Source organism: Gouania willdenowi, chromosome 19 (assembly GCF_900634775.1).
Source record: "Gouania willdenowi chromosome 19, fGouWil2.1, whole genome shotgun sequence".
Lineage (NCBI taxonomy): Eukaryota > Metazoa > Chordata > Actinopteri > Blenniiformes > Gobiesocidae > Gouania > Gouania willdenowi.
Window position 1 is genome coordinate 5547652 of NC_041062.1, and position 18073 is coordinate 5565724.

The window sequence follows — 18073 nt, forward strand, 5'->3', positions numbered from 1 at the left end:
TTTTAATATCCCCATATTTTTCATGCTCTTATTTGTTAATTTTCCACTCTCTCTTTCTCTCTCTCTCTCTCTCTCTCTCTCTCTCTCTCTACCCCCTGTAGTGCCATTGCATACCCCTAGGGGTACACGTACCCCCATTTGAGAAAAAATACTTGAGACCATCAAAGTCGGCCCGCAGGAGAAAGTTAAAAAGACAGAAAAAACATCAATTATTGTCCAAATTACCAAGTAATGAAGTTGTAGATACCTCAAATATCTAAATACACAAATTCAATGAAACTCCACAATATTTGGAGGATTGCAATTTTCTAATGCTTTTTCATCATTTTAAATCTCAAATTGTTCAAAGAACTTTATTTTCCTGAAAGCATTTCACATAAGACACACAACAGAGAAGATAATTGTGGAAATAAACAAAGATCTAAATATTAAAATGGAAACATAATTCAACTTATTTACTATTTAAAAAAAGCTGTTCCACTTTTTATTCTTTTCATTCAAAAGGACGTTACACAAGAGAGACGAAACTAACTTTCTGTGACACTTTTTCTCCTCTTTTTCTTCTTCTCTGTTTTCCTGCTTTCAGACTCAGCAGTGGAGGGTCCGCCCCGCCCTCCCTCTCCTCCGCTGCAGGAGTACAAGGAGACGGCCGTGTTCCTCCTCTCCTCCCGCAGGCCCCTCACCTCCTCTTCTTCTTCCTCTCGTCCGCTGTCGTCGTCCTCTTCGTCAGGAGTCGGGGGCTGCGAGAGTGGGGTCGGCGGGCCTCACTGGGAGGATGAAAGCACCAGCAGTGAGAGCAAGTCCAGGTACATGGACACACTTCGGACCTTAAAGGAGGTCTAAGTCATATTGAAATAAGTTGATTTTAATTAGCATTTTACAGTCAGATCACTGTTATTATTCACCACTTTTGCATACTTAATCACTGGAATTAGGGAGTAGTGTAAACATCCAGCCAACTTTTTTAAGCCAGTGATGCAGATTTTTTCACTCTACCGTGGCACATTTTGTAGTGCAGTCGTCACTACTTTTTCTACTCAAGGTTTTACAGTAAAACACGAAACGGAAAAAAAACTTGATCTATTTTATATCATCTGGAGTGAAGCTTTCCCAGCATACTTTGCAGTGTGTTTTAAGATCTTTTTATTCATTACAAAATTGAATTCACTTTGTGTTCAAGAGTCCTGCTTGCATTAATATGTCACTATGAGTAACTAATGTGATATCCTGGTGGTGTTTTCTCTTTAATCTGGTTAAAGCTTTTGCAGCCTTAAAAAGAGTTGCAACACTTTTTTTTATTTTTGATTTACATTTTTTAAATAATTTTTCCATTAACAAGCTTTGTTTTAAAGTTACATATATTTAAAGTAATATGGAACATCTCAGAGTAATGTATATTTAAAAAGTGAGTTCCAGGAATTTATTAGCCAAAGATAAAGATATTTAGCATAATACATTTAAAAAAAATCGTGCATAATTTAGGGATAAACCGAACTAAAAATGCCTGGTGGTAGATTTTAAGACATGGCTGGAAATGTGAGTAATTGTGAACTAAAAATAATAGATAATATCTACTGACTAATTAAGTTTTTTTGACTGTGTAAGCTCACTGTAGCATTGAATAGTTTATGCTACTAAGTTTGTACTTGTACTCATTCCTTTGAACGTGTACAACCAAGTTGTTTGGATACATAATTATTGTTTGAAGTCAGTTATTATGTTAAAAATATCACCATGTATTTAGCATAGTACAATAACAGCTTTTTTGATTTCAATATTTCATATCTCCTGTTATGAAGGATCATTTACTATTTTTCATCTTTTAGAAAATAAATTCCAGCCAATATCACAAATCTTCTTGTGCTTCTCTTCAGTTCCTCTGGAGGCCATTACAGGCCAACCTGGAGACCCAGGAGAGAAGCCCTGAACATCGACAGCATCTTTACCCGCCACCGAGGCTCTGCTCTGGGCTACAGCAGTCCCACCGCTCCCCCTGCAGAGTCCCAGGACTCGCCCCCTCTGGCAGGAGCCCCCACTGCACAGCCGCTGCTCCAGGAAGTGGAGAGGAGGGAGGTTGGCGAGTTGGAGGCTGGTTTTGGGCCGCCCAGGTCTCCGGGCAGCGGGCGGACAATGGGTCCCCCTGCACCTCCGCTCCTGAGAGGGGTGGAGCACCAGCCGCGTCTGATTCAGAGGATGGAGAGCGGCTACGAGAGCAGTGAAAGGAACAGCAGCAGTCCCGACAGGTGCAAGACTCACAAATAACAATTACTGTCGCGAGCTCTCAGGCTTTTGCTCTTCATCATGTTTTCCTCTCCGAGGCTGTTGTTTTCTCTTCATCTTCCACTTTGTCAGCATGAAATGTGACGCGAAGCAGAACAAACGATCCACAAGTGGAGGGTTTTATGGCGACAAATCCATCAATGAGAACATATTTTCTGCATTCTCGTCAGTCCTCATCTCGTTTTAATCTGGGCCGTTTTCTCACTTTATTCCCACTTCCTGTGCAGGGAGCTGGGCCAGCAGAAACGAGCACTGATGTCTGGACCTTCGTGGCGTTCGGTGCCCAAATCGAAAAGCAGCAGCGCCATCCTGCAAAAGCTGCCCTCGACGAGCAGCGACACAGGTGAGCTTTTGAACTCTTAGCTGCTTAGATGCTTCCATTAAACTCTGAGCATCATGTCAATAGGACTAATCCAATAATTACTGTTGAATTTCCTGAAAAAAGTTGTCTGAATATTAAATATTATTAAAAAAGAGGACAAAAAGCTTGAGGAAGACTGGCAGTTGACAGTCAACATGTCAGGAGATCAAAGCAAATTTCCCAAAAAAAACAAATCTGAATAAATGAAACCATAACATATTATTCAAAAAGAAGACATTGCTGGAATTATTACGTGGAAGTCAAAAAAACATCAAAGCAATCAGCAGACATTTTGGAAGAAGACTGGCAGTTGCCAGTCGAAACATGTCAGGAGATCAAAGTAAATTTCCTGAAAAAATGTCTGAATAAAAGAAACCTTAACATAATATTCAAAAATACGACATAAAGAACTTGTTGGAATTACCAAGCAGAAGTCAAAGACACATCCAAACGATCAGCAGACGCCTCTGAAGAAGACTGGCAGTTGAAAGTAGAAACATGTCAGGAGGTCAAAGTGAATTTCCTGGAAAAAAAGTTGTCTCATTTTTATATATTTTTTCAAAAAGAAAACAAAAATAATTTGCTTGAATTATAACGAGGAAGTCCAGGACATATCAAAGCCATCAGCGGACACCTTTGAAGAAAACTGGCAGTTGTCAGTAAAAACATGTCAGGAGATTAAAGTAAATTTCCTGAAAAAAGGTTGTCTGAATGAAAGAAACCTGAACATATTATTCAAAAAGAACTTGTTGGAATTATCAAGCGGAAGTCAAGGACACATCCAAGCAATCAGCGCAGATGCCTCTGAAGAAGACTGGCAGTTGACAGTTGAAACATGTCAGGAGATCAAAAAAGTTGTCTGAATAAATGAAACCCTAACATACAGTTGAGCCGTTGTTATTAGCAGAACAGAACCATCTGTAGCAGTTACTTTATTGAGAAATATACAATTAGAAACAACTTTCCTGTGAAAGAAAAATGAAAATAATGACGTTTCATCATGATAATAATATTGGCGTTATTACAGTAGAAGTAATTCCCTTAATGACCAACGGAGCATATTGCTCCATTTCTTTACGCTGTAGCTGAATATCCATTAGTGGAAGCACACAGCACTGTTTGTTTGAAAGGAGGAATGTTTGTGTTTATAGAAATGTAACCATGAAGCCACAATACTTTTATTCTAGTTATTTTTATGTTAATTAACAGAAAGAATGAATATGTATCTTCTTTTGTTGTATTGCAACATCAACCCTGGATCACAAAACAAAAAAATGGAGTTGGCATTTTAATAAATAGTAAAGCCTCAGCATTTTAAAACAGTGTTTATTTTCTTGTCGTGATGCCATTTTTATGTCTTCGACCTCGGATACTTTTTTTTTTCTCTAAAATTAGTTTTTTGATCATGTTTGCTATACAGTGTTAGAATACAGAGTAGCCACTATCAGTGCACAAAGTAACAATTAGCACCACCTCAGATATTTTTATAATGCATTTTATTTTAACTAGATTTATATTTGAGAAAGTGAAAGTATCGAATACAGTTGTTTGAGATTGTGTCTGGTGTTTTCATATGAAAATATTATTTAATCATTCTCCCTCTTTCTGCTCTGTATATCTTTTTCTGAGATATGATGTGTTGATTTTTTATTGTGCAAAAATAGATAAATATAAATTAATCAATTAATTAAATAAAAAATGTACTAATAAAAATGTTTCATTGTTATTATTATTATGAAAAAATATTTATATTATAATTATTATTAGTAGTAATGTTGTTTTAATGTAGAATTTTTAAAATATAATTTGTCATCTTTTGAAAGTTTTATTATTTCTAGACATTTTAGGTGACCCCAAGGTTCAAAAGCTCTGATTCAAAAGCATGAAGTATTGGGTATTTCTGCTCAGTGTGATGCTTAAAAAAAAGGCCAAAGGAACAAAAGTCCAGCCTTAAAACTCTAGATTATGTCCAAACTGGATAAATGGCTAAACTGGGAGGATGATTTATAAACTGTGGGATATCAGTTGTTGTTCTCTGCTTTTGTGAAGTCGTGCAGCGTATTTACAGATTGCGTTTTTGTTTGTGTTTGCAGGCTCAGGGCGCAGCGAGCTGGACGAGCTGCAGGAGGAGGTGGCGAGGAGAGCTCGTCAGCAGGAGCAGCAGAAGCAGAGGGAGGCGGAGCGGGAGGCGGCCCGGGGCTTCAACCCCAAACCCAGCAAATTCATGGACCTGGACCAGCTCCAGCACCAGGGTACAGATCAATGTTGGGGTGTGAGTGTGAAACCGTCCCACGAGAGAAAAAGAACGAGTGAATGTTTACGTGTTTTTACCCTATGGGTCATTCCATGCACTTCGGTCTGAAAAAATTCTGACATTTTTACCAATTGTTGCTTAGTAATTCAATTGACTGTAAATATATAATATATTATTATAAGATGTTTTATGTTAATAGTGAAAAACTAATAAACAACAAATGTACGTAGCATAACATGTAATGTACATAGCTCAAAGCTGATCAAATTACAGGAATCTGAGGCGTATTTTAAGTCGTTTACTGAAAGCCCAAACATGTTCCAGACCCAAACTCTGACAAACTTTTTTCCAATTTTGATAGGTTGGCATTTCCACCAGATAGGATGTATGGCAGATGTTTTTACATATTCTGAGGGAGTAGGTGGAGCTGTATTGCTATATCAAATTTCAGTTTTCTATGTGGTGTAGTTTTTGACATATTGGAAGCTGAAAACGGAAGAAAAATAAGAACGTGCAAATATTTACAGTTTGCCTATTAAATGATTATGGAACAATTGGTAAAAATTGTCGGCCATTTTTGTAATAATAATAAGGATAATACATCAATTTTATATAGCGCTTTTTTGGACACTCAAAGTCGCTTTACAGAATTAAGGGATTATTCTTTCACTCCACACTTAGTGGTGGTAAGCTACTATTGTAGCCACAGCTGCCCTGGGGGAGACTGATGAAAGCAAGGCTGCCATAGTGCGCCATCGGCCGCTCCGACCACCACCAACAGTCACTCACACACTACATTACATTCATACTAGGCAATGTGGGTGAAGTGCCTTGCCCAAGGACACAAAAACAGATTTCCAGAATTCCAGGTGCCACTGTGGCACCTGGAATTCTCAGTGGTCTCCCATCCAACTTCTAACCAGGCCCAGACCTGCTTAGCTTCCGAGATCTAACGAAATCGGCCACAAATGACATGGAATGTTCCATATATCAAAATCAGATGCTTATTTAAGTAATTTAATGTAGTTATCCCACCAGGTGCTGAGTTGCAGTTATATCACCTTTGGTTTTGGTTTAGCATCACCGTGACCTTTGTGTCCCTGCTTGTGTCTGCCCTCGTCTCCGTCCTACAGTCCCATCTGTTGGCTCATCTCCCCCCCCAATCTGTGTCCCTATGCTCCTGTTTTTTCAATTTCCTAATTAACTTGTTTCAGCTAAAAAAAAACAAACGTGCATCACATTTGTTCACACAGCATTTCCCCTACAGATCCAGAACACTCAGGGCGGGGGTCTTTTTGGTCCAGTGTCTGTTTGTGTGTGAGTGATTGTGTTTTTTATGGTTTTAGATGTAAGATTTGGACTCGTAGCCTACTTTTAGAGGTGATTCGTTCATGTTTCATGTTTGGTGGGGATAAGTTCTACGTGTGTGGTGTGTGCGTGGCTCTAGAAGAGATGTCTGTTTTTTTGGCACGATTAATTGGCCCACATCCTCTTGGATCCTCATTTGAATGTTTCTGTGAGGCATTTGCTTTTGTTGGAATGAAATCATCTTTTTTAAATCCAAATACAATAGAAATATATGATTGTTTTTGCCATTATTTGCTATTCACTCATATATACAGTATGCAGGGTTCTCACTAGGAATATTTCCCAGCATAGGGGGGATTATGTCGCGCGCGAGCGAGGGACACCAGCCTGGAAAAATGTGAATTGTTTAACTCTCTGAGGACCAAATTTAGTGAAGTAAAGCAAAAGTTTGTTTGTTTTTGTCTTTGTTCCAGCCTTACTTTAAAGCTAAAAGTTATTTGTTGAATTGGTGATGATGCATGTAGTTAGTGACTCATCCTTGGTATAGATCCTCCACTAATATGGACAAGAAATACAATTTTATTCAAAAGACTGATTCCAAGATGTGCTTTTCAAATTTAAATGAGGTATTATGTGGGACCCGCAGTAATATTGGAACACAAAAACATACACACACACACACAGTAGAGCTTTAACCAGGCCAAAATAAGAACACCCAGGTCGGGAGAACATGGCCTGAACCCGTTTGATCAGAATGAAGCCGATGTCTCTTTAAGCCCGAACATGTTTAAACTCGACGGTGTTCACATCCATGCGCGTGCAAGTAGAATGATTCGTTGCGAGTTATAAATATGACTGACGAGCAGCTTCATGTGCACACAGGCAGCATTGGGAGTAGTTAAGTTGCTGCAGGGGTCCTCAGATAAAGACGGAAGTATCCGAGCAGATCACCTGTATTAAATAGACAGTGCGGTTGATGTACAGTATGTGTTTCTCAGTTATTCTGATTAAAAAGAGAGTTAAAACAACCCGTGCATGCCTGAAAGTCCCTTTTGTGTCCAAGTGTGCAACAAGTATTACAACGGTACCGAATAAAAACGGAAAAAAAACAACAGAAAATCCCCCCTACGTTGCTGAAAACTGAATGTAGGGGGCGCCATCGCTCCATAGTGGAGAAAAATGACACCGTCGAGGGCCCCTATGCTCAACAGCGCTGTTGATATCCCTGGTATGTTTTGTGACATCAAGACTAAATTATTGTATTTGTATTTATTTATCAGGATGTCCTAAATGTTGCAGTCTAAGTACAAACAGGTAGAGGCAGGAGAGCATGAATATTGCCCCAGTATTGACTTCTCTACAGGAAAAAAGAGGAACATGATTAGAGCATCTGAAATTTAAATACTTGGAGAGAAAAGACGGTGAAAATGTCCCACATATGCTAAACCTCTGACAGCACGAAAACAGGGTTTAGGATAATTCCTCTGAGCCAGAAATTTAAAAAATTGTCAATTTTTACACTCGTATTTAGGTGTTTTCCTACTATTTGTGTTATTTTATAATTCTATGATGCAAACAGGAGTATATATAGTTGCTATATTGGACAAAAGAAAAAACAAAAAACCCTTTCAAAATGTCCATTTATTTTTAAAGTGCAGCACAGCTTTGCTAAGCAGCACCAGTCAAAGTGACAGCTGGAGCTCAGGCTGAGGCCAGCAGCTCAGTGACAAACATCTGTGTGACAGCTCACCTGTCTGAGCAGAGAAAAAAGACATAAATCATTCGCTGTCGTATCCCAAGCAATCCTGTACTGCTGTCAGGCATCAGTAAATAACAAGGTTCCTGCATATCACTCTCTGGATTCTGCCAAAGTTGGGGAAATAGTTTACCATAACCGCGGTTATTTTTAATAGTTTAAGATGCAATTTTATTCTGCTTTTAATATGATTTACGGATGTTTGTGAGTCCAATTCAGGAAAGGCCTTGGATTTTTACCTTTTGCAGAAAAGAGTTTAAATGTGTACTAGAGGCACTTATTCGGTGCAGCTAACAGATTATTTTCAAGGAGCAAAGATGCTTTTCCTCCAGTCATTGGCTGTAGCTGGAAAACATATTCCTTTGCAAAGTAGTTAAAAGAACAATAAAAGTCTGCACTCGTCACTTATGGCCTAGTTTTCATCGGTTTGGTTCTGTGTGAAAAGGATCTTAGCGAGTATTACGGCCCACAGCTACCTTCATATTTGTATCGGCCCAATAAAAGCATGAAGCAGAACTGAAAAATGTAAACTTTGTCCGACAAAGACTCTCAGCTCACATTCTCACAGTGTGTTAGAAGCTCTAATCTGCTTAGCATCTGCTCATTAGCATGGAGCTCAAAGAGCTTCTCTGCTCTCAAAGCCCTGATCGTTGCTCCCGTTATCCCTCTTTTGGAGTCTGTAGTGCTGATCCACTTTGCCCTAGACATGGATTTATTTATTTATTTTTACTCATTTATTTATTTTACTGTAAAGGCTTTCTTTAGTTATATTACACCAAAGAACTACCAAAAATATCTCATCCTTCTCCACTTTCCTCCCACACTTTCTACAGTAATTCACACAACTTTTAGTTACTGTTTCAGTTAGTGGTGTTAGTGTGTTTGGAAAGAACTTAATGAAGAACTGAAGTAATGTCTGCACTGTCTGAGTGTATATGTGGGTAAGAATACACAACTTTGAAATGTATTATAAATACATTATTATATGATATGTGTATAGATATGTACATGTTGATATATATACAGTGTGTGATGTACAATATATGATAAATTGAGTTCACAATTTGTTAGACCAGTGGTGTTCAACCTTTTCCACACTTTTCTGCCAGCAATATAATTCAAGAAGTAGAAACATTTTGTTTAAACTAAATAATGGGTATGACAAATTGAGAAAGTGGTTAAATTGGCAAACAATAAACATGAATTATGGGGAAAATAATTTAAAAGTCGCAATAATGGGTCAACAAATGTGACATTAGGTGTGAAAAGCGGTGGAAAGGGTTTAAAAGTGCCGAAAATGTCTTGAAAATGGAAAAAAATGTGCAGAACTGACATTGAAATTTGATGGAGAAGTGGCAGAAATGGGAGTAATGTTGCAAAAATGCATTAAAAGGAGCAAAAAGATGGCAAGAAAAAGTCATGAAAATAGGTTAAAATATGGCAAGTTTGGTGTAGTTGCAGAAAAAGGTTAATAATAAGCAAAAATGGGCTCAAACTGTTCAAAACATTCTTAGTTTCTTAGTGTCTCGTGGGTTGAGAACCCCTACGTTAGACAATAGTGGGCTCACAATAACGATGTGATACTATATTTTTTAAATTGTTTTTTTTTTTTTTTTTTTTTTGCCTTTTCAAAAATGTTTTTTAGACCAATTAGGTGAAATTGAATAATATTCCACGGCACAGTGGTTGAAAAAACCTGTGTTAGTGTGTGTTGGAAACATGATGGACTGGCAATGGCTTTGATTTCTTTACATGGGATTAGAATGTATTACTGTGCTTTGTTACAGTACTCAAACAATACTATAGGGACGCTAATCATAGTTTTTGCAAAAAATGTATGTGCATGTGCGTATATCTACATGCGCGTGTGTATGTGTGAGCCTGCAGGGTGGCAGGTTTCTCCCCCTTAGCATCATCACTACTGTCCTGCCTCTCCTAGTGTGTGCTTCACCCTCAAATACCTGACACAAACACGCACGCACAAGCCCACTCCCATGTGAGTACATTCAACCTTGATGAAGTGAGAGGACGCCTCGTAAAAGGAACAGATGGCATCAGTGTGATTATGTAACAGAATTTAGGATCCCACATCTCCATCGATGGATTTAGAATGCAGACAATCTGCCTCCGTGTTTTAAAGGCCGTCAACCATCGAGCTGCCACCAGCATTCATTTTCCCCTCTATAATAATCAAAAGTCTGTGTAATGGAGCCTCAGCGGGGGGGTGACAACATCAAACTGGGGTTTTTAATAAAACATTTTTGCTACAGATGGTTTTCTTTTTTGAAAAAAACGTATTTTGAATTTCCGTTTGGCGTGGCAGCAGTTTAGTTTCTCACTATGTTAGAATTAACTTTTAATACTTAACATATTTCTTAGTTACACCATGAAGTTACAAAGTGGGAGCGAAGCTAAATGCCTGAGGGACTTTTCCATTTTCTTCGTTTAGAGTTGCCGATGCAACTGCTCTTATTGACACAAGTGGAAATCAGATTAATTGTGGAGTCATTGTTACGAGTGGAGTTTACTGCAACAGTAAAAGTGGGGGAAAAAAACTGCAAAGGCAAACTCTGACACAGCAGAGTTGTCTGCTCTGCGGCAGTAGGAGCCAACTTCAGATGCTTGTGTTCTTAGCGGGAAAATGAGAGCTTTCACAGTACAACACCCGCATCAACCTTTCTATGTTTAAAAGTGACACCGGTGTGCAAATTCATACAGAAAATCAGTGTTTACAAAGCTTTGTTTGCAATCAAAACCGTCTTCAAACTGTGGATTATTGCCGAAAACATGTATTTGATAATTTTAAAAAATTGGGAAAAATTCCGGTCTTTTTACATTTGTGGTTGTTACAAATCAGGCTATAAGGTGGCACATTAAGTCACTCTGCCAATGAACAGTTAACACAACACTTTTTCACACATCACACCACATCTTTCATGACGCGTGTAGAGAGATGATCAGATGTCTCTTCTCTCTTAGACTCAGACGTGTGACATCTTCATTAACTGCAGTTTACATTCACAGTAGAGAAGCATAAATCATGGCGTCCCCATCGTAACCTCTTCTTCTGCTCTCACTGTTTCATTTATGTCTTAAATCCATGTATTTCTCTTTCTCTCGCTGTCACTCTCACACGCCCACTCTGTCCTTACGATTCTGTCTTTTCTCCTGTTTTATCTCCCGCTCTGTTGTAAACCACCTCAGCTGTGTTTAGGCCCCTGCATGAGGCTAACACCAATAGCGGATTGGCTGTAGCTGCGTGCATGAGGAGCGCTGGGGGCCCAATCACACGCAGGCAGGATCAGGAAATGGAACGGGAGACAGGAAGCGCCCGCCCACAGGGGCCTCGCAGGTACCACCACTGTCCCCCCATTTATGTGTCCTCAGCGGTGCCTTCAATGTGTGTGTGTCCTCAGAGTGCTGGCTGTATTAAAATGCCTCAGCACGTGTGTGTGCGTGTGTGTCCGGCTCTGGATGGCCAAAATCCTGACTCTATTGTTTGCGCCTACATCCTGCTGTGTGTTTGTGTGAAAGTGTGTGTGTGTGTGCCCTCGAAAACACACTCTTAGCAATGTGAAGCAAAGGTTCTCAAAATGTTGGTCAGGAAATAAAAGGGAGTCGCAAACCAACTTTTTATTTACATTGATTAACAAAAAAGATCACATGCTTTTAGCTTGTGCTTTTATTTTGAAGGGGATTATGTTATGCACTAGAATTTGGTAAATAAATGACTTATTTTCATAGCACAATGTCTCCCTCATTATTTATTAGTGTTAATTTGTCGACAACATTTTTTTGATTGACAATAACGACACTAAGACTAATTTAAAAACGATACACAGAATCTATATAAAAAATATTTATACTAATTACGTTAATTTTGTTAACTACAGTAACTAAATCTATAATTTTCACATTGGACGATATCCAACCGGAACTAAGTTTACTTTTTTCAAAATTACAATAAGTTAGTTAAAATTTTAGTCGACTTTGTCCATAAAAGATTTAGTCGATTAAAATCTTACTGTCGTTTAGTTGAATAAAACTAGACTATAACTGAAATAGTGATTAAATGTTGACTAAAATTAAGTGGCATTTTATTGACTAAAGCTAAATTAACACTGAGATTTATCTTTTTGATAACAAGAATTATTACATGTATCTACATTTTTCTTATTATAAATGACAATTTCTTCAGCTTTTCAATGAAAACATGTTCTGTTAAAACTCTTTTGATGAACACTCAACACTTTTAGCATAAAAATATATTTTCAATGTTTCTGTATTACCTCAGGTTCAAAGCATCATTAGATGAGTTAAAGTTAGTGATGGTGGGTTTAAATGCCCGACGCGTTGAGAACCTCTGGTGCAACACAGCCTCTTCTCCGTGCGTGTGTGTGTGTGTGTTGGCGTGCAGTGAAAAGCTGCTTTTGCTCCCATTGAGGAACAAAGAGAGCGAGTCAGAGCAGCTTTTTCTGCTTCTCTGTGCTTTGCTGCTTTTCTTCATTGTTGTTCTGCTGATGTCTGTGGCTGTTACGTTCCCTGTGAGCTGGTCCGCCATCGCTCTCCTCTCCTCTGTCACTGATCCGTGATGCTGTGATTCTGTGAAGCTGCAGTCGGCTGCTGTCCAACCATCCTGTCTCGCTTTGTGATTGTGGATCTTTAAATGTTGTGGTTTTTTACTCCTTGCTGCTGTGTTTAGATGTTTACCTCCAGGTTTCTAATTTTAGGACGAGAAAGGAACTTTCAGCAAAATGAAACCAACATTCAGGTTGCAAGATTTAATGCATGTACTGGAATTTGTTTACTTAAATATATTTTCTAGCACATTTATGTGTTTGCTTTAAAAACCTCAAACTTTAGCCATTATTTAAGTTTTTTAATTTTTACAAATGTGGTCCAGAAGTAACAACAAACAACTGGTTTCCTGTTGATCAAATTGCGTTGGATGTTAATGCTGGTTTTGAGAGAAAAGTGTCAAAATACAGAGTGCATTGCCTTTCAAGTGGACAAAGTCAGAATTATCCTAAGAAATAACAACAATCTAAGGACTATTCTGCCCTATTTAATCATTATTACACATTAATGAAAAACTCTAGTTATAAAATAATCTGCTAAAAAGCAAAGCATTCCATCAGAAATGACCGAAACTGAGGTTGAAGGTTGAAATAACAATAATAAAAGCACTCAGAGCGCAAACCTCCGCCAAGCGCCAAATCTCCTTTTTTCCAGCTATTGGCAGTTATCTGGATCAGCGCCATGATCATTAACACCATCAATAACAATATTGTAGGTCCAAATGTATCAAAAAAAAATCACACTGAAATGTCAGATCCAGATCCAATCGAGATGAAACTCAGTGAGGTTCTGAAGTAACCAACTTAACATAACAGAGTAATATTTCATAAAGATCAGTCAAATCCAACCCGAGATATGAATTTCTATAATTTGGTCAATGACGACAGATTGAAATTTTTCGATTTTTGAATCTGAATACATTGATCCTGATCTACTCCAAAATTCTTTGTTTTTTTTAGTAGTTTTGATGTAATGTTGCTGATAAACAACTAAATAAGCGCCAGTGAAAATTTGACATCCTTAGCACAGGTAAATATTACCAAATTCATGCCGAGGGCCACATCAGAGCTGTGATGGGCCAAAAAAGGGAACACAGGCCTCGGGTTTGACGTGTTTTTTAGAAAACAAAAAAAGCCGCAACATTGCTGGTAAAATCTCACTTTTCTGGTTCAGTTCATTTGAGATTTTTGTTCCTTATCTGGCCTATGAACTAAAGTGAGTTTAAATTACCACGTAAATCCTTCATTGGAATAGAAATGTTTGCAGAAAAGGAAGCTGGTGCACATCAGTGATACATTCACAGAAATATCAGAACGTACCAAATTCCCAAGTGACAAAAGTATTTTTATATTCCACGTTTTCCTGTGAGAGCGACTTCCTCTGCTCGAGGCTGCTCTCTCAAAAATGTAATTCAGCACAGGATAAAATAAACGTCTCCAGCATATTTGTGTCAAGTGTAGTTGAATATTCATAAATGTTGCACGTTATGAACGGGAGCAGGCCTCAGGTGGTAATGACTGATTAATAATGAATGCTGAGCAAGAAGACGGCGTCATTAGGATATCCACACAAATACGAGGGTGAATTATTCACATTTCAAACACAAATTATTTATTTTAGGGACAAATTTTACAGGAAGGCTTTTTTTGGGGTTTATTTTTTACACAGACATTAAGAAAATTAAAGATAAGAACATCTGCTGCTGAACTCCTGAACTTGTGCTAGGGCTGGGCGATATGGACCAAAACGGACATCTCAATATTTTTTCTCAAAACGGTGATATACGATTCAATTCAAATAAAGTCTTACCAGAAAGACGATTCTGGATTAGATTTGCCGATGGAAAAATGCCGCACAGGCCCATTTATTAACAAACAGCTGACCAATATGTGCCACTTTAGTCTTTTTTCTCCTTTAGGGGACAGCACATGTGAGTGAGGTCTGGGTTAGGATGCACTCAGCAATCCATTTAACTGCACTTTTCATGTTGTTCTGAGAAATAGCAAATCTCGATGTATTGCCAGCGCTAAGAAACGCACTCTGACTGAAACCTCGAGTCATAATCAATTGTAAATCCACGCTGGTAAACTGCAGGATTGAAAAGCGGAGGTGGAGGTAAAGCTAAAGCTCTGCCTTTTTTTTTTATTACCTCCTCCCACCTCTATTGATCAACATAAGCCTGTGATTTATAGCTTGCTGCTGCAAAGCCTGCTGGGTAATCACTGAGAATGAAACAGACAGGAGAGTTAATACAAGGAGGGGGGGACAGAGGACGCAAAAGCATTCATATTTTTGGTGACTTTTTACTTTTACTCCTTATTTTTTTGAACAAATATCTGTACTTTTTACTCCTTAATTTTACAAATAAGCTCGTTACTTTTAAGACCTTTGAAGATGACGTCACAACATAAAAAGACGCAAACCAACAATCTGCTTCTGCTACTTCTGAAAGGCTTTTCAGCTCAGCTGAGGAACTTCTCCATTCAAGAAACCTGGAGAACATGATTCTATTGATGCTAAATGACAAATGTTGGTAGTTTGAAAGAAGTTAAATTCCAGTCCAATGTACCAGATTTCTACAAGTTGTTAAAAAAACATAATATATATATGGGATTTGATGATTTTATTGTTGAAGGGACATTTGTTTTACTTTTTACTTCAGTACATTTAGTAGCATGTACTTTTTTGACTTTTACTCAGAGAGCAAAGTCAGTACTATTACTTTTACCAGTGTCATTTTTTTTATTGAAGTGCCTATACTTTTACTTGAGTACTGAAGAGTAGTACTAATGTTTGGCAGACATTAAACCCACCTCATAAAAGTGTATGTAAATCTATGAGGTGAAAGATTGAATTAGTTTGCACAGTACGAGTCCACATTTATTCGTCGATTCACTTTGTTGTTGTTTCAGTTCAGGTCTGGAAGCCCCCCCCCAAAAAAAAAAAGTCCGCCCCCAGTGGTCAAAAGTTTTCCAAAATTCCTAAGAATTTTTTTTTTCTGCTGCTTTGATTCCAAGATATTACTGTTAGTTTAATGTCACAGATTTTAGTTCGGTTGTGTAGTATTTGGTATTTAGTGAAATGGTCCCAAATTTCTTCTTCTGTTGCGCAATTTTTCTTCACAATGTAAATGGTGAAGCGACACTGCACCCAGCAGTTCCTGTATTTAAATCAATAAACGAGGCGTCGACGCACATTTTTGGAGTCAACTTTATCAATTATGTTACTAATCATTTTTGCATTATTGTATATGTCACACAAATTATGGTTGGCGTGAATTCGAGACGGTTTCTTTACAGTATTTAATTTTTTTTTTTCTTAAACTCTGCCTATGAGCCCGACTCATGAACAGCATGGCTGTGAACGGTGGCTGCACCACTGTAGCTGTTTGTTTAGTGTGTGTGTGCGTGTGTGTGTGTGTGTGTGACCTTCCTGCGATGCAGTAACTCACCTGACGTCAGAGCAGGAATGTTTTATCTCTTTTTCTCTCTCTCTGTTGTCCTACAGTGAACAGCCTGGCCCGCTCCAAGTATTGCTGACGCCCAATCAAGAGGAGGAAGAGGACCAGGTGATGCCCAGCCAGGCCCCGCCCCCGCCCCCTCCACCATATCGCCCCCCACTCCCTCGCCACGCACTCGCCCTAAACAGCGCTCGCTCTTGTGCTCCTTACAACCTGGTGGAGGGGAGAGATGGAGGGGAGGAGGTGGAGTGCGCTGGTAGGAGGGGGGAGGAGGGGGCGAGGGTGAGGTTCTGTGAATTGCTGCAGGCAGGGGGGGTGAGTGTGAGACCCCTGGGGAAGCACTTGGCCATCTCCCTACCCTCGCTCCCTCTGCGTCTCTGGGACCCTAACACCTCACAATCCACACACTCAGACCCTCCCCCCTCCACCCCCCCGCCTCCGAAACCTCTCAACCCCCTTTGGCAGGCGCCCCAGCACCAGTCCCCCACCGCCGTCCCCACGCCACCACCACCACCACCGTACCTCCTGGACAGCGGCACGCGTCATTGGTCCTCCTGGAGCCTGGACCACCCCAATGCTGTGGTGACGCCGTATGACACGCCCCCCGACCGCTGCGTCCCCTTCAGGCCACAGACCTCCACTCAGAACCTCAGCTACAGTTGCCAGTCGTCGCCGGGGCACCACAGCTCCCAGCATGCACTGGGGCGAAACGGAGATCCCAGCTGTGAGGGGGAAGATGCTGAGGTGTCTGAGCTGGACTCACTTTACCAGGCCAGTCTGCAGGCTGGGAGGACAGGTACACACACACTAGCACACGCACACACATACTAGCACATGCACACGCACACGCACAGACGGCTTTGTGCAGGTCACAGGTCGCACACTGCGGCCTGCGGGTTCCTTATGGCCCTTTGAGCACATTTTTCTGGCCCAACTGAAATTCTGCCTGTGAAATAACTTTTTTAAATGATCATTTAATTTTTTTTTTTTTTTTTTTTTTTAAATAATCCTTTTTACGAAGTTTACTTTGATCTCCTGACATGTTTTTGATTGTCAACTGCCAGTCTTCTTCAGAATCGTCTGCTGATTGCTTTGATGTGTCCAGTGCTTGGACAGTTTTGTCCATGACTTCCACAAAGCAATTCCAGCAAGTTTGTTCAAGTTCGCCCGTGAGGAAGACTGGCAGTTGACAGTCGAAACATGTCGGGAGATCAAAGTAAACTTAGTGAAAATAAAAGTTGTCTGAATATATGAAACCTTAACATATTATTCAAAAAGAAGACAAAATTAACTTTCTGGAATTTATAATTTTTTTGTTTAATCAAGGTAAAATAACAGCTACTTTAATATTCCTTTAAACAAGTCGTGTAGTTACAATGAATATCAGAGAAAAGAATTGGGTAGAGGTCAAGGGACAGAGGTCATAGGAAGCACGTTGCTTTACGATGAAATTATTAGTTAATGGTCATTTTTGTCATTTATTGAATTAATAGAATAGTGACAGTTTGAAGTTGTGAGAGTTGCTGTGTGTGTGTGTGTTAAGTGTGTGTGTTATGTGTATATGTTGGCAGGCTGCAGCCCCTCAGAGCGGCTCATATCCAGGGTGGGGGGACAGGTTCGCTCCAAAACCCCCAACGCTGACTTGGAGAGAAACGTGTACGGGGCCGGCTGCACCAGCACCCCCACCTACCTCAAGAAGGCAAGACCAGCGACCCCCACACCCCCATCACACCATCAACACTTTGAATCAGTGTTTAACAGATCACTTCTCCCTCTGCAGCCAATGAGAGAGAGGCATATCGGAGCAGAGCCAGGTGATGACGCTGAGGAGATGTACAGTGAAAACCGGAGGCGAATCGGACGCAGCCTGAGTGGCTCCGTGGTTACGTCACGCCGCAGCCGCCTCAGCTCCACACGCAGCTTTGTGAGTTCACGTCAACACTGAGACGCTCCCACGCTGCACACATGGCTTCTCCCAGTGCTCGTCCTCTTCCTGCTGTTTGTCTCACTTCTGTTTGCCCTGCTTCTCTGTCTTCTTGTCCTCCTGCTCCCTCACTCTCTCTCTATTTCTCTCTC

General features: G+C 39.8%; 1 protein-coding gene across 2 annotated transcripts in view; it reads left to right on the plus strand.

Annotated features, from left to right (window-relative positions):
- The window catches only part of LOC114481543 (inactive ubiquitin carboxyl-terminal hydrolase 54-like), a 66088-nt gene that overhangs the window by 44134 nt on the left and 3881 nt on the right, over positions 1-18073 (plus strand). For both annotated transcript variants that reach the window (XR_003676250.1, XM_028476468.1), the window contains exons 12-19: positions 587-806; positions 1875-2243; positions 2508-2623; positions 4735-4893; positions 11164-11311; positions 16045-16793; positions 17569-17696; positions 17778-17921. Coding sequence is in view for 1 of the 2 variants with exons in the window: in XM_028476468.1 (XP_028332269.1) it covers positions 587-806; positions 1875-2243; positions 2508-2623; positions 4735-4893; positions 11164-11311; positions 16045-16793; positions 17569-17696; positions 17778-17921 (2033 nt within the window). In the remaining variant the exon portion in view is untranslated. The remainder of the gene's footprint in view (positions 1-586; positions 807-1874; positions 2244-2507; positions 2624-4734; positions 4894-11163; positions 11312-16044; positions 16794-17568; positions 17697-17777; positions 17922-18073) is intronic.